The sequence below is a fragment of the Podarcis raffonei genome, chromosome 15 (assembly GCF_027172205.1).
Source record: "Podarcis raffonei isolate rPodRaf1 chromosome 15, rPodRaf1.pri, whole genome shotgun sequence".
Lineage (NCBI taxonomy): Eukaryota > Metazoa > Chordata > Lepidosauria > Squamata > Lacertidae > Podarcis > Podarcis raffonei.
In genome coordinates this window covers 41,575,956-41,592,411 of record NC_070616.1, presented here as the reverse complement: position 1 = coordinate 41,592,411, position 16,456 = coordinate 41,575,956, and the positions used below count along the sequence as shown (strand labels likewise).

General features: G+C 44.7%; 1 protein-coding gene across 3 annotated transcripts in view; it reads left to right on the top strand.

Annotated features, from left to right (window-relative positions):
- The window catches only part of DOCK5 (dedicator of cytokinesis 5), a 145,343-nt gene that overhangs the window by 45,961 nt on the left and 82,926 nt on the right, over window positions 1-16,456 (top strand). For all 3 annotated transcript variants that reach the window (XM_053366504.1, XM_053366506.1, XM_053366507.1), the window contains exons 4-8: window positions 3,677-3,732; window positions 5,568-5,664; window positions 11,073-11,221; window positions 14,947-15,082; window positions 15,969-16,126. In XM_053366504.1, the coding sequence (XP_053222479.1) occupies window positions 3,677-3,732; window positions 5,568-5,664; window positions 11,073-11,221; window positions 14,947-15,082; window positions 15,969-16,126 (596 nt within the window). The remainder of the gene's footprint in view (window positions 1-3,676; window positions 3,733-5,567; window positions 5,665-11,072; window positions 11,222-14,946; window positions 15,083-15,968; window positions 16,127-16,456) is intronic.

Genomic DNA, 16,456 nt, shown 5'->3' with positions numbered 1-16,456 from the left:
AATGGTCAGGGGTCCCTTTACCTTTACTTAAACATGCGTAGGATTTGGCTGTAAGAATCCAAACCAGGGCATCATGAGACATCAAGAAGCAAAGTTGGCTGCCTTCAGTGCCTTTTTCCCCAAGTCTGAAGCTTCATTCTCAGAACAAAACTCCACTGAATTGTCTTAAATATGCATATCAAGAGCAAGCCTAATCTGTGGCAGCTCAGTCAGTGGAGTCATATTCTCAGCCCAGCTTTTTGTAGCATTTCAGAGAGATGGGCTTCCACTGAATCTCCCTCCAAAGAGGTGACTCAGACCTCAGCATCTGTGTATGAAATTCTGAGACCTTTTAGGAGTGGGTGGTCTTAACCTTATGCAGCACCTTTCCCAGGGAACAGAATTTCTACGGAGGCATAATATTCCTTCCTACGCTCATATTCCCTTCCCTAATAATTCTCAGGATTGTGCCAGCCCATTTTGTGGCACACTGAGTTACCACTTTGGGAAAATTTCCTGTTGCAGCAGAGCTGTCCTACAGCTGTTGCTGCACAACATTGGCCAAAATGCCTTCTAGATGTTTTTGGATTACTACTCCTGTCATCCCTGAACTTTGGCCATGTTGTCTGGGGCTCATGGGAGTTGGGACCAGAGGGCCATAAGTTATGCACCCCTAGAGTAGAGCAACTTCCATCAGCGCCAGCCAGCATGGCCAGTGGCCAGGGATAATGGGCACATTTTAAGGGCACCATGTTGGCTACTCCTGTGGGATTCCTAGATGTGTTTTTCTCCAGTAGTTGTAGTAAGATTGGAACCCCTTCTCATAAATCCTGTAAATTAGGAATTCTCCTGTAGCCTCGGATACATTTATGTGAATTTTTGACATAAACAAAGGGATCTAGCTGTTAACAGAACGTGGTGGGAGGAATCCTGCAGCAATAAAATGAGCAGTGCCCCTTCAGGTTCCAAGGGATGCATGCTCCTTTATTTATTTATTTTAATAATTCTATTTTTTTAAAAAAAATTGTTTACAAAAGTATGTGTATTATCTCTCTTTACAGGTTGTGTTTTCTACAGATCAGTTACATTTGTTGTGAGACATGCATGTTCCTTTTTGTACAGTTTTAGCAATTTGCAAACTAGTGATGATGAGAAGGAGGTTGAGATCTCACCCCTCCCTTTGCTGTTCTAGGTCTTCTTGTATATATTTTTTGCTGTTTTTGAACACAGAGAAGCATTTTGCTTTTAAAAAAATGAAATGTTTTGGTCCGTTCATTCTCTTGCATGTATAGCTTTGGCCCAGGTCTGGTGCTTTTCCCCAACCCAACCCAAACAAGCTGTTTAAAAATCCCTTTGTGGTGGAATGGACGTGTTACTCATTTCCTGGTGCCATTGAGTTTGAAGGTGATTTTTTTGGGTGGGGGGGGGAATATCTAGTAGTGCTTCCTTCCAAAGAAGTTTTAAAAAACACAACTCAGCAATTGACTATCGATCTGGAGATGTTATGTAGTCACTGGAGAGATTCCTTTATCTGTGATTGCATTGACCAGAACACTGGCAAAAAAATTGAAAATAAATTGAAGGCCAAGTTAATTAAGAGAAGGGGGGGAAGGAGGGGTAACTTAGATGTTTATTACTGTTCTAACCACTTTGGAAAATACTTATTCCCTCTGGGACACCTGTATTATTATCTATGCAGGAGTGAGGTCTGGAAGAAGTTTGAGCATAAATTCCATAGCACTTTTATGGGGAAGGTGCTTCTTTCCCCCACCCCCTCCAAACCAGCACATTTATTTGTATAATTCATCTAGTTCCAATGTTCAGGGTGTACTGATAGGCAAGGAATGTCCAAAAAGAGGAATCAACTCTTCATGTCAAAATTACACTAATGTCTCCCATAGGTATAAACTCAGTAATGCAACAGAGGCCCTGCCCCCAACCTTGGCTTATGTATCTCCCCATTCTAAGCATGCGCAAGCAGGCACATGTGACTTTCTGCTCTTCTATCTCTTCTGTCTCTTGCTCTTCACTCTCCAATCCTGCAACTTCTCCTGCCTCTGATTCTCATCTCCCAGCTGTCACAGGCTCCCCAAGTTCCCTCGTCCCTTCTTCCAAGCCAGTCTCCAACCCCCTTCTCCCAGTGCCCACTCCTCAGCATCCAGTCAGTCTCTTGACAGGGTATGAATGCCATACCTTAGCCTAAGTTGCACCACCCTTGTTCAAGGGGCACAAATTAGTAGGTGGAGGTATCGGCAGTGGAGCTCCAAGCCTTCCAAAAGTAGAAAAAATATTTAGAATAATTTTTAAAAAACCACTTTTGGGAACCCTCAAAAGTAGCCCAATCAGGGACTGAGCATGTTCAGTGACCACAGAGTGCTGAATATTTGGGAAGCAGATGAAAAATAGGGGGAGGGGGGAATGAGATGGAATCTTGTGAAGGTGGGCATGACTGACTAACTAAAACACTGAAAAGGAGCACTACTTTCTGTTGTAGGTCCCACTTGTTAACGCTGCTGCCTGACGATTGGAGACCTTTCTAGCTTAACACTGCAGGCATGGTTCAGTAATGCATATGAGAGGATGTACTTTTAGAGTGTAAGAGTAAACTCAGCTTTCAAAATTAATTGATGAAGGTTTGTAGTCTTGCACTCACTTGGAAATAAGAACTAGTGTCTTCAGGTACAGTGGTGCCCCGCAAGACGAATGCCTCGCAAGACGAAAAACTCGCTAGACGAAAGGGTTTTCCGTTTTTTGAGTCGTTCCGCAAGACAAATTTCCCTATGGGCTTGCGAGTTTGTTTCCTTTTTCTTAAAGCCGCTAAGCCGTTAATAGCCGCTAAGCCATTAATAGCCGCTAAGCCACTAAGCCGTTAATAGCCGCTAAGCCGCTAATAGCCGCTAAGCCGCTAATAGCCGTGCTTCGCAAGACGAAAAAACCACAAGACGAAGAGACTCGCGGAACGGATTAATTTCGTCTTGCGAGGCACCACTGTATTAGCCAAGTAAGTTTTACTCAGAGTAGACCCATTGGATGGTGTTCAATGCTACTCCTTCTCAGTAGACATATTGAAGTTATGTCTAACTTAGGTTCTTTCATTTCAGTGGGTCTATTCTAAGTAGGGTTTAGTTGCATATAACCCCTTGAAGTTAAAGAACCTAAGTTAGTCATGTCCATAAACTTCTGGGTCTTCTCTAAGTAGAATTAGCATTGGATACAACCCAGAGGCTGCAATCCCAAACCTGTTTACCTGGGAGTAAACCCTACTGAATTAAGTGGGATTTAATTTGGAATAGATATGGTTGGAGTAGATAGGGTTAGGATATGTGGGTGCCTGTTTTCCCTTCCCTTCCCTTCCCTATTTCTCCCCCTTTTGTGTTGGGTCTTTTGGATTGCAAGCCTTGTCTTGGTTATTAAAATGTGAGCAGCAGTTAATAAATCTAGGCACTTTAAATGTTAATAATAATAATAGATTGATTTATCATTTTATCACATTATTAATTACTACTTGTAGAATATGCACCAATTCCAAGATGTTGGTGCAATTGAGTACTTATTTTGATGGTAGAGAATTGTTACATTTATGTTCCCGAACCTCTGCTATGCCTGTTTGTGATGGTGACTGCTTTTTCTTCTGCCACTCAGTGATTGAATAACTCTTTGCCCTTTTGATAAAACGATTCTTTTGCCTTTGTCTCAGGGCATCTTTCCATCAACGTACATCCATCTGAAAGAGGCAACTGTGCAAGATGGCGGGTAGGTCACCAAGGCTTTTTTTTCTGTGAGATCTAGAAACATGATCAATTCCTAAAATGGCGGCAGGGAGAAAGCACACTGTCCTGTGGCGATGGCAGGCTTTTGTGTAAAAAAGCCACATTGTGTAGCTTGAGGCATAATGAAAAGACAGTGATGTGGGGCAGAAAATTTTCCATTTCATCAGTTCATTAGTAACAGTGAATTGATTGCCAATTGATTGATTACTAAGCAAGTGCGGCAGTTTCAAAGATTTTAAGCTCAGGGCTCATCCAATACTTCCATTTGTCCCATGATTTCCAGGCATAGTTCTGAGAAGTTTTTCTTTTGTCCTGCCACTTTCCCTCAGACCCGTGTCTGAAAATCATGGGACAATGATGAAGGGTGGATGAGCCCTCAGTTGACTACAGACAAGTAAACTAAACATGCTAAATTATACATGCTAAATTAGATCACTCCCTAGAGCATCAGAAAAATTTTCGATTCATATTGTCCTACTCTGCTTAGGAAAATTTCCTCAAAACCCTAATTACTGAGTATGTAGAAAATTGTATTATACCAAGTCGAACCAGTGGTCATTCTGACTCAATATTTGTTGGCAACGTCTGCATGCAACAATAAACCAGGGTTTCTGGCTTATCGTGGTTTGGTTTGGTTTATTTTATTAAATACTATTTAACATTGTCAACCTTGCAAATCCAATTAAAAACAGCAGTAAAAATATTCTCCTAGGAAAATAGGGAGGGGAATGTAGAAAACAGGAAAAACAAAGTGTGTGGGTATATATAACATCATACTGTATAAGATAATATCATACTGTGCAGCTCTTACAGTTTTTATTGGAGAGGAACCTTTGAGAGGATCTGACCAGTTTCTTTAGTATTACTTCTAATAAGGAAGTGCTGGCTATTATTTCATTACCAGCTTCTCTCAGCAGGCCTGGATGGCGTGAGGATGCAATGAATTTCATTGAATTGAATGCTGCCTGGTGCACGACAGCCACAGTTGTCTCTAGGCTGCTGCTGGAGCTTACCATGGTTCAGCATAAATGAGCAGCATGCTGGTATACATGCTGCCCAATTGCCCCTGCTTTGCTCCTTCTCCTGGCACAAGCAGGAAGCCTTGGCTTCTCGTTACATCGGAAGCAGGGCTCATGGTTTGTTTCTCCCCAAGAAAGACATGATTCCACATCAACCTTAAATTTTGGCTTTGATTTTGGCTTGTGGACCATTTTGGGTCTCTGGCTTGTTGTCCTGCTTATATCAGGAGAAGAGTGAAGCAGGAATTGGACAGTATGCATGACCATGTTACTCGTTGGTGGTAAGCCACAAAAAACAAAAAACTGGCTTATTGTCACATGCAAAGGCAGCCACTGTCAACACTTCCTGGCAGGGGCTCTCTAGGGTTTCAGGCAGGAGCCTTTCCTATCACTACTTGGGGATGCCAAGGATTGAACCCACAACCCTTAGCATGCAAAGTGCCTGCTCTTCTGGTTTTCTGCAGCGCTTCCTTAAGCTGTCTCCATGTTGTGCCTTGCTTGCTTGCCTAACCTTTTATCACATCCACACCACATTTTAAGGCACATGGCTTCCACCAAAGAATCCTGTGAACCATAGTTCAGCAGTGCCCAGCACCCTTAAAAAACTACAGTTCCCAGGATTCTCTGGGGAAGCAATGCACTTTAAATGTACGATGTGGATGTGAGCTACGTACGTGAATAAGTTTTCTCTGATTTCCTAACCCCAGTAGAGACTCTATAGACAGAATATTAAATGATCTAATGGCCATTACCTTTTCGGTAATCATTCAAATATTTCTTCCCCACCCGCCTTCTGCAGACAACATGAGACAGTAATTCCTAGTGAGCTGCCTTTGGTCCAGGAACTCACTTCCACTTTGAGGGAATGGGCTGTGATCTGGCACAGGCTGTATGTGGTGAGTTGCGATTCTCTTCTCCTTCTTGGGCATTGAGGTTTTTGGCAGGTGTGGGGGAGCCCTGACTCATGGGCCAAATTAGGTCTGGCAGGTGTCTGAATTTGGCCGCCAGGCCATTCCACGTGTGACATCAGGTGTGGGACAAGTGAGAGCTAAAAGTGAGCCCTCCTGGGATTGGCTGTACAAGAGAGTTTCCCATTGGGAAGTCCCAAGTGCAGCCAGGTGGGCTTGCTTTCGCCCCGATCAGTTAAGCCAGCCCAATTAAAGTTGTCATAATGACATCGGGTGATTTGACAAAGCAGCAGACTTTTAACTGGAGATGCTGGGGATTGAACTTGCATGCAAAACTTGTGTTCTTCCATTGAACAGGGGTCTCTTCCCATTATCCAGTGGTTCACCAATGGATCATGATTTGTCTTTTGTTCACCTCCACTCTAGGGACTTAAAAAAACCCCAAAACCCAGAAAGGCATATGTTGCTTGTGACTTACTGTTTTCAATTGCATTTGCTACTCTTAGCCTCCAATCTTTCTTTATTCCCCTAAAGCAGTGGTTCCCAACTAGCTAATTACTGAAGAACCCCTGTTTTCCAAAAGCCAAGCCATGGACCCTCTGCTTTTGAAAGTTTTGATAACTTTATGGTAGTTACCTCTGCCAATGAATTTTTTGAACAAAATGTGGGCTAGCCCCTGTCGTCGTCCTGTTCTGCCAGCCGTGGCAGTGGAGGGAGAAGCCAGCCAACCAGCTGAGTCACTTCGCCTTCTGCTTCTTCAGGCTGCTGCTCAGCAGATGAAGGTGACTCCTGGCCCATGACAGCCCCTAATCAGGCATGCGGATGAGGGAAGGCGCAGTCTTGACAATCGCATGGGTGGGGTGTGTCGTGTCAGACATGGGGATCAGGAAAGAAGGAGTTACAGAGATAGGGGGAGGGAAGGGGCGGAAGCAACGTCACCCCCACCGCATGGTTTGAGTGGGAGGGGGTAGGGATGTGGGGTGCATCAAGCCACCATCAGTGGGGCAGCCAGCGGTGGCAGCCAGCGACGATTGCGCGTCCTCTGTGGCTGCTGCTGCTTTCCTGCGGGCTGAGAAAAGCTCCGCCTCAGGGCCAGGGGAAGGTAGTGGCATGGTGTCCTGACATGAGGGAGATCAGCTGCCCTGTTCTCCATCGCCATGAGGGGAAGGTGGCACCTCCCAATCGGCTGCCTTGTTTTCCCTCAGTGTGAGGGAAGGCAGCTCAGCTCAGCAGCGTTATCAGCTGAAACCGTACTGCAATATTGGTGGTACCTTCAAATCGGCTGCCCTGCTTTCCCTCATGCGAGGAGCGATATATTGCTGCATATTGCCTGGTCAAAATCGTTATGATGGTGTGATTTCAAAACCAATTTTGGCCAATATATTGAAAAATTGCACAGCACTAAAACAGACCATAAAATTTGTGAAATTACCATGCAAAAATGACAAAAATTTAGTGGGGGGTTGGGAGTCAAGAGATGTGGCTGCAGAGCCCCTGTGTTTGTTCTGTGGACTCCAAGGGTTCCCAGACCCCTATTTGGGAACCACTGCCCTAAAACCATAATATCTTGTTCTAGAGTCTAGACCAGGGGTCAGCAAACTTTTTCAGCAGGGGGCCGGTCCACTGTCCCTCAGACCTTGTTGGGGGGGGCAGACTGTATTTTGGGAAAAATATATATTGAACGAATTCCTATGTCCCATAAATAACTCAGAGATGCATTTTAAATAAAAGGACACATTCTACTCTTGTAATTCTGATTCCCGGACCATCCGCGGGCCGGATTTAGAAAGCGATTGGCACGGATCCAGCCCCTGGGCCTTAGTTTGCCTACCCATGGTCTAGACTCTAAACATTTTAAAGATCTGCAAACATTCCTACCCCTCTGAGGCCCAACCTGGCAGTGTTTTTGTTCAACAGAATGGCTTTCTCAATGGGGGATTATTTTAAATGCAAGGATTAGGCACCTTAGAAACCACCTTGTATTTTTATATCCTGTCTGGCAGGAACCCATTCAGAGCTCCCTGAAATGTGTCTAATGTAAACTTCCCTGCAAAAACCATGAATGACCATCCTAGCCAGAAATTTGAAAAGAAAGAAAAAAGTATCTGTATTGTGGATTAGTTTTTTCCTCTCCTGGTTTGTGTTTTGCCCACAACAGGAATAAGAAGAAGGAAGTAAACCACAGATAAGTGAAAGTGCCCCATATTACTTGCTTCAAATCACTTGGGGTAGTGGCTCTTGTCTGCCATGAAGCTGGGCTTTCAGAAACAACAAAGTGTCTTGTGGCATCTTAAAGACCAACCAAAGTATTATGGAATAAGTTTCCATCAGTGGACTCTTTGGGCACCCAAAGGGTATATATATATTTGTATGGTGGTAGTGGCCCTCTGGGTCTTGTGGTGCCTTGAGCAGCTTTGTGCAACCTTGGGTCCCCAAATGTTGTTGGAGGCCAACACTCTTGTTCTGGTTGGATGCAGAAAACGGTGGGAGCAACCAGCTGAGGAACCCGCAAGGGAAGAAGGCTCAGGGCCTGGTGATTGGTGTTGGGATGACAATGAGTGGTCAGAGGGAGAAGAGGGAGAAGACTGGGAAGAGGAGGAGGTGTCGGACACTGAAGACGTAACAGAGCTTAGTGAGAAATAAGAGTCTGTGGCAGAGAATCAGAGGCAGTCCAGAATCAGAGGCAGAAACTGAAGCAGGAGAGGAGGAGGGAGGTCAAGAAGCAGAGACGAGTCAGGCTGCTGAGGAGTCAAGGGTGTCTCCCTCTCTTACTGCAAAAAGCTGCCCTCCTCCCTGGACTTCCAGAACCGGGAGAGTCATTAAATGGGAGGAGCAAAGGTAGACATGCCAACACTGTCTCAGATTGCTTGGGAAAGACCTGGGAAAGGAGGGGACGCAGGCAGCTATGGGAAGACCTTTAGTCTCAGCAACTGCTTCGCAGGGGCAAGACCTACTGTAGAAGAACATGAGACTATAATCTCAAGGTTGTTGGTTTGAGATTGGGCAAAAAAGATTCCTTCGTTGCAGGAGGTTGGACTAGATGACCCTTGGGGTCCCTTCCAACTATGATTCTTTGAATTCTTCAACCAATTAATGTGTAATTAATGCATGTGCTAGGTAAAGTATGTAAAAAGTAGATATCTTATGAAAATAACATACAGAAATGCATTATATTTGGCAATGTCATTTACTAAAATGTGCATATTTGGATAAAGTCACACAACAATGCTGATGGATTTTTATGAGGACTTCCAAACTGATGCAGAAACATGGAGATCTGAAACATTTGAGATTAGAAAAATGAGAAGCTGAAATTGACAGGTTCACCCCTTCGTAAGCATTGCCAAGGGAAACATAGCAAATTTTGTGTGTGAAGTGGGTATTTAAAACACTGAGTGGTCTGTTTTTCCCTAGTGACTAATTAGTGTATGCTGCACAATGTGTCCTCTGGGACACAGTCATTAGAAAGACAAATGGTCCTTAAATTGGTCTCTTTCTTTCCTCCTTCCACTTGACCTTGATTATGCGTAAGCCTTACAGAACCAGGCATGATTTCCCCAATGAGAGACAAGTGAGGCATCATTCTTGTGCAGTGGGAAGAGGTTCCTTTTGCTGCATTTATTTTTCTTTGTGTGGTTTATTGAATTGATTTCAAATTGTACAGGGCGCTGGTGTCTAATATGATCAAGTCTAGTTTATAAATGCTTTAAATAAATAAATAAATAAATAAATAAATAAATAAATAAGAATTTCTTTCCTAAAGACCTAATGTGAGGTTACATGGGAGATCTGGGAACTTGAGCTCACCATGCAATTTTTCTTCTTCTGAAAGCTACAGCAAGGAACTCATATTGGACTGGGGCTGCACGTAGGGGAGGAGGGTATAACTGTTGTTAAACTTTTTACAAAATTTGCATGCCGCCTACTCAATAAACAAAAACAAACAAACACAAAGCCCCTCTAAGCCAGGGGTTAGCAAACTTTTTCAGCAGGGGGCCGGTCCACTGTCCCTCAGACCTTGTGGGGGGGCCAGACTATATTTTTTTGGGGGGGGAGAACAAATTCCTATGCCCCACCAATAACCCAGAGATGCATTTTAAATAAAAGGACACATTCCACTCATGTAAAAACACGCTGATTCCTGGACAGTGCCTGGGCTGGATTTAGAAGGCGATTGGGCTGGATCTGCCCCCCAACCCAGGCCTTAGTTTGCCTATCCATGCTCTAAGCAGTTTACAGAGGGCAATCTAAAACATTCATTAAAAATTCCATAAAAACATACATTAAAAATAAGTCAACTGTTTTTTTTAAAAAAATAATGTGCATATTAGGAGAAAATTTTCAGTAACATGTCGATGAATTTTTGTGAGGAGTTTTTTTTAAAAAAAAGTTCACAAAGTGATGTGCAAATGTGGAGAACTGAATTTAAGGTTGGAAAAATGAGAAACTGAAACAAACCCCAACTGACAAATTTGCCAGCAAAGTCAGCTTTGTTAATGAATTCATTCTGCGTTAATCTGAGCTATGGTTGAGAAGATTCCTGGGTCCAGGTGGCTGTAGCTGGTATCTTAAGTTGATGGCGTGCTCAAAACCCATGGCTCATTTTTTAGCCTCCAAGCCAGGGTTTTAAATTTCCCCTGATTGCAACCATTAACAGTAAATTCACTGTCTTCTCCTTTTCTTTATTGAAATAACATGGATGGATGATTTCCATGAGTTTTTCTACCTGGCAGGTTAATTTTTCATCTCCCTAACTGAAAGCAATTGTGGGGGTGGGAGGGAGGGGGATAATCTGTGCCAGATGTAGCTGAGAGGACCAGAGTAGACCCATCGTGGGAATAAAGCACATCTGGATTCAGCATGTCCATAGCCATTTCTGTTCATCTCTGGTACTCCAGGTTGCAGAGTTCTACACTTCCCACTCACCCAGCTTTTCAGCAGTGCTTTTCAGTGCCAATATTCTGACCCTCTCCAGCAAGCAGCAACAGGCAGTTAGGATTGTTCTTGTTTGTTTGTTTGGTGTCTCTGGTGTCTTAAAACCCTCCCAAGGCAGCTTATATACAAAAGATAAAATTCAGAACTATTAACACCCCATTCCATGTAATTCCGTCATTTAATACAGACGTTTATAACACTTCACAATGCAGCAGTACACTGCTATAAAGCTAGTATAAGCAACTTGAGAGAGAATAAACAGCAGTAATACAAATGGTCAATGCTTGGAAATTAAGTTCAGTATCTTGACTAAAAAGTAAATGAGTTTTCAAGGCCCATTTGAAAGCTAGCACTGATGCAGCCAAATGTACATCACTTGAGATGTGGTGCCACCATTGCAAAGGCCCTGTCTCCAGTATCATTTCTTCCAATCCCCTTTTCTCTCCTTCTGTCTGCTTTAGGAGAACAAGAAGTCTCTCTTTCGCCAAGTGCAGCAGATGACCTATAGCCTAATTGAATGGCGGTCCCAGATCCTCTCCGGCACCCTTCCCAAAGATGAGCTGGCTGAACTCAAGAAGAAAGTCACAGCCAAAATAGATTATGGCAACAGGTAGGTGATGCTTCAGTCCTGTCTCCTAGCAAGGGATCTGAATGTGGACAGTGGATTGGTTATGTATGGCTCTCAGGAGTCACTCTGTCCATTGGTGTTCCTTGTGATGAAGCATGCTTAGGATATTGTGTTTGCACAAGAAGCATCTTTTTGAAATAGGATAACCCTTGATAATAATGTTTTGTTTGGACATGCCAAACTGTGTCCTTTCTGCAGTAAAGGTGCCATTTTTAATTTTCTCCATTTCGCTCCCCCCCCATACTTTTTGAATGCAAGTCATTCAGCGATTCAGAGCAGAGGAGGTAGTAGGGGAAGGAGCATACCTCGGGGGGGGGGGAGTCTCAGGTTTGAGTCTTCTAAAGAATTTGCATTCTTCTAAAATTCTCTTGTAGCTGAAATGTCCAGGCAACCTGATTTCACACTCGATTCTGTGATGAGCAGCACAGCCAGGAAATGAACACAGCTTTGTTTGTATGCTAAGCCCTAGCCTTAAGAACAGGGGCTGAATATTTTAAGCTCTGTTCTATGGCGATGTTTTGGCCTGTCTTTTATGTGTGTGTAGCATATGTGTGTGTGCAGCATATATGTGTAGCATGTGCCATGCAACTTCTGTGTGTTTATTTATTGATTTATTGATTTACTGCTGTGGTGCAAAATATTATTATACCTAGCCAAAAAGGGCTGGAGATCTCTCTCTCTCTCTCTCTCTCTCTCTCTCTCTCTCTCTCTCACACACTCTCTCATACACACACACACACACACACACACACATGCTTCCAGCTCTGCTGTTGAATCCTACCCCACCCCCGATTAAAAGTCCTGAAAGCAGGAACTTGCAAGGGAGGCACAATCAAAATCAGAAATTTCTTAAATAGTGCAACCCACTTCCAAAGGTTTAGCAGCAATTAGCAAAAACCAGGAGGGTACCATGCAGAAGTGAGTTTTAGTATTATGAGCTCTCCCTAAGACAGGGCTGTAGCTAGGGGGTGGTGAAGGAGGCCCCCGCCAGGGGTGGAGGCGAGGGGGAATGCAAAATTGGCTTTAAAATATGTCTATAAATATGTCTATAAATAAAAATATTGATTATTGCCTCATAAAAAAAGTTTTAAATGGAGGGTCTTTATATGATATGCGGGGGCCCTGTTTTTCTCTATTTTTCATGGCTAGGGGGTGCAATCTGGACAGTTCTGCCGGGGGCTCAAGGTCACCTAGCTAGGGCTCTGTGTAGTCTGGTCAGTTTTTTAAGACTTTGATTTGCCCCTTCATTTCTAGGGCAGGGTATTGGCACTGATTTTTGTGTTGTGTGTTCTTTTCAGAGCAAAGCAGTGTGGGTGGGGGGCAGAATCTCCCCCATGGTCACCACTCAACCCCCAATCTGTTCCCCCCACCTCAGATATTTCTCTCTCTCTCTCTCTCTCTTTCTGAAACTCTAGTACTAGAAGTGAGAGTGGCAGAGACAGGAAATGTCTGCAGTACGGGGAGGTTGGTGGAGGAATGAGACAGGTTCCGTTGCCTGGGAAGAGCCACCGCTTGGTGGCAAAGCATCTGCCTTGTAGGCAGAAGGTCCCAGGTTTAATCCCTGGAATCTCCAGGAAGGGCCTGAAGTGCTGGAGAGCCTCTGTCGGTCAAGGCAGGCAGTTCAGGACAGGATGTCCCAGTGGTCTGACTCGGCATAAGGGCTCATCCACACTTCCATTTTTCCTGTATTTTCTTCCACTTGTCCCCTGCTTTCTAGGCATGGGTCCAATAGGTTTTTCTTTTTCCTCGCTGCTTTCCCCAAGAAAACCTGCTGTTTACCACAGGGGACAAAGGAAGTGTGGCTGAGCCTTAAGGACGTTTCTTCTGCTTCTCTGCAGGCCTCTTTGCATGGGGAGGGGCTACAGGATTCACACACACAAACTTCTATCTGTCTGTCTATTTATCTGTCGATATCTTTACATGGGGAAGAACTGTACAGCTCCTATGCTGCATGCAAAAGATGGAGGTTTGATCACCAGGCTCTGTAGACATAGGGCTGGGAGGGATTCCTGGCTGACACCCTGGAGAGGCGCTGCTAATCACGGCAAACAATTCTGAGCCTGATGGACCAAGGGTCCAGCACAGTATGTTGCAGTTTCCTATACACGATTGGTTCAGTTGCGGTTTAGACAAATATATCTGCCACTGTTGCATCTTGTTTGAGCCCGAGACGCACGACAGACGTTGCACACTCAGCATGTTAATTGGTAACCTTCTCTTTGCAGCTGAAGGAAGCTTTGGACATTCTGTCCTGTCTGTAGGTTGCTTCCATGGCTCATTGATCATGTCAGCTCTCTTTCAGATACACTAATTAAGAAGCCACTTGAAAGCAAGAAGCTAAAAAATTAACTTTATTGGGGAAATGTCATAATTTTGAGTAGGTGCTCAGACAGTGCCAAAGAACCTTAATTGATTGTGTCTTGTGGTTCAGCCATGGACCTCACTAATTCTACCTGCTCTGCAATAGTTGTTCATTTTTTGTTCCCTTTTACTTAGTCTGGTCACCAACCTTCTGGGGCGCGCTGGCAAGCAGCAGAAGCTGCTGTGGGCACCACGTACAACACAACTGAGCACACACTGCAGCCTGTTCTATTGACCGCTGTGGGATGCTTCTTTTGAGCCTACTTTCAGTGGGTGGAGGTGACCCTCTTGGCACCAGGGAAGTCCTCTGCAAGCACACATGTGCCTGTGTGCGCCACATTGCTTACTGTGTTCTGCTGCATTGCAGCATAGCTGGATGCAGAACTTCATGCTGTAGCAAGATGCAAAAGGTCTTTCCTCCTTTCCATCAGCTTGGGATACCTTCACTTAGTTTCCCCCTCCCCGCTTTCATGTTACACTCCTCTGCTGCCATGCTGGCATGTTAGAAGTTTTGGATGACCTTGGGGAAGTGGAGGAAGCAATATGCATTGGAAGCTAGTCCATTTGAGTGAATGGGCATGGCCTCACCTACCTTGGCCTGCCCCCACTTGCCTGCCCTCTTACTTGTAACCAGTCATTGACTCCGGCTTCACCTACTGTTGGCCTCTCTGCCTTCTGCCCCACCAGTCCCAAGGGGCACCAGCCACCCCTGGCAATATATCTAGGTTCTTATGTCTGCTGCAAGGTCCAGTGGCATGACCAGGCAGCTGCTGATGGCCCATCACTGCCTCCTTGCCACTGCTTTTCATGTGCGGCACTGCTACCACTTCAGGTTTCTCCATCGGTTATGGGGCTGCACCCTCCTTTCTCTCTCTCTGCTGTTTGTGGGGAGGTCCTGCCCATCCACCTGTCCACCAATAATGAACCTGCTATGTACAATGCCTGAAGTCAGAAAGACAAGCGCTCTGCTCCTTTCTCCTTAAATTTATACACTGTTTTGGTTCAGTTTCCTCAGAGAGTGTTAGGGCTTCTCTTCGCTAGGGACACCATCTGTGTAAAGTTGATTTGCTTACACTGCCCCCCTCCCAAACATCACTCAATCCTCCTTCTCAGCAAGCAAGAGACAGCATCCAGGATACATTCCAGCAAGGCAAAAACACTTGAAGGGAGTACAGAGCAGGGGGAACGAGGGGGACATCCTTGGGAGGGGCCTAGCCTCAGGAGAGTCCCGTGAGCCAGATAGAGAGGCCTGCAGACCACATTCCTCACCTCAGGTTCAGGTTCCTATGAGTTCCCTTGTTAATCCATCTCCCTTACTTACCATTGACTGCTTGTTTTCCTGCAAGGATCTTGGGGCTGGACTTGGTGGTACGGGACGATAATGGCAACATCCTGGATCCAGATGCTACCAGCACAATTGCGCTCTTTAAGGCACACGAGACGGCATCCAAACGAATAGATGAAAGGATCCAAGAGGAAAAGGTATACGCAACTGTGACACAAATGAGATGCAGGGGTGTCTTGGCAGAGAGCACTACGAGCGCGCTTTTGGTTTAAGTGAGCAAATATGGCGTGTGCTGCCTTTCCAGCATTACAGTATCAGGTCAATGAATAATTTCAGCATCCTATTAAGATTAGACATGGGTGATCTCTCTCCTGCTTGTATTGGATTAATTTGGACATGTTCCTAGTTCTGCCTGCAAACCAGGAAAAATTCAAATCACTTTCTGAGCCAATCTGAATGGGGACAGATTCAGATTCATAGTAGCTACCCGACCCCTGGCAAAGCAACAAGGAAAAACTGCCATAAGGCAGCCTTCCCCAACCTAGTTCCCTCCAGGTGTTGTTGAACTACAGCTCCCATCAGCCCCAGGCAGAGTGGCCAGTGGCCAAGGGTGATGTGAGTTGTAGTCTAAAACATCTGGAGGGCACAAGATTGGGGAAGACTAACCTAAGTGAATGTTTGAAGAACAGGACTCTTACATCGCTAACATCTGCAAGACAGATTTTACCAGATAATGCTGTCCTCTGTCATGGAAAAAGCTTGTCCTGTGGTTGTGAAAAGCCCCTAGGATCTAACCAATTAATCAGTTAATTGCAGTCCTTGTTCTACATAAATGCCACTCTCAGTTTTGCTGTCTATCCCATATGCTATCCCATGCATATGTCCAACCGCTGTGCAACTTCATTAATTTTGGTGGGGTTGCGCAGGGAACTGGTGGGTTAGGTTTCCACTCTATCTATAACAGTCTTATTTGGATGCGGGCTGAGAAAATAGATAGTTTTCAAGACAGATTGGCTGTGGCATATGCTCAGTCCTCTTCCTTCTAAAGTTTCACTTTCTTGTTCATCTCTTCTTTCCATCAAGTCTTTGCAGCAGAATGTAGACCTGCGGGGACAGTCTATTTTCAACACAACCCACACGTACAGTCTTTATGTCAATTTCAAGAACTTTGTCTGCAATATCGGTGAGGATGCGGAGCTGCTTATGAGCCTCTATGATCCCGACCAATCCAAGTTCATTAGGTATGTGGTTACTCTGAAGCTTTCTTCTAAACAAGAAAAAGAATGCCACTAAAAGAAAGAGTGTGATACAGACTTAGGCATCAGTAGAATAGTTCTTAGAAGTTGGTCTCCGTTTCTCCCTTCCCTTCCTCTTCACATGTGAGCGGGGGAGATGTGAAGCTTCTATTTGCTATTCACCCAAATAGAATAAACTGTGGCTTTTGCAAACCATAGTTTGTTCACAAGCCAGGATATCCTAACCAGTGTTTCTCATAATTGGGCAAAACCACACACAGAAACTTTCTTCTTCACCCCCTGCTTGCAAGGGAGGGAGGGATGGGGTGTATGTGA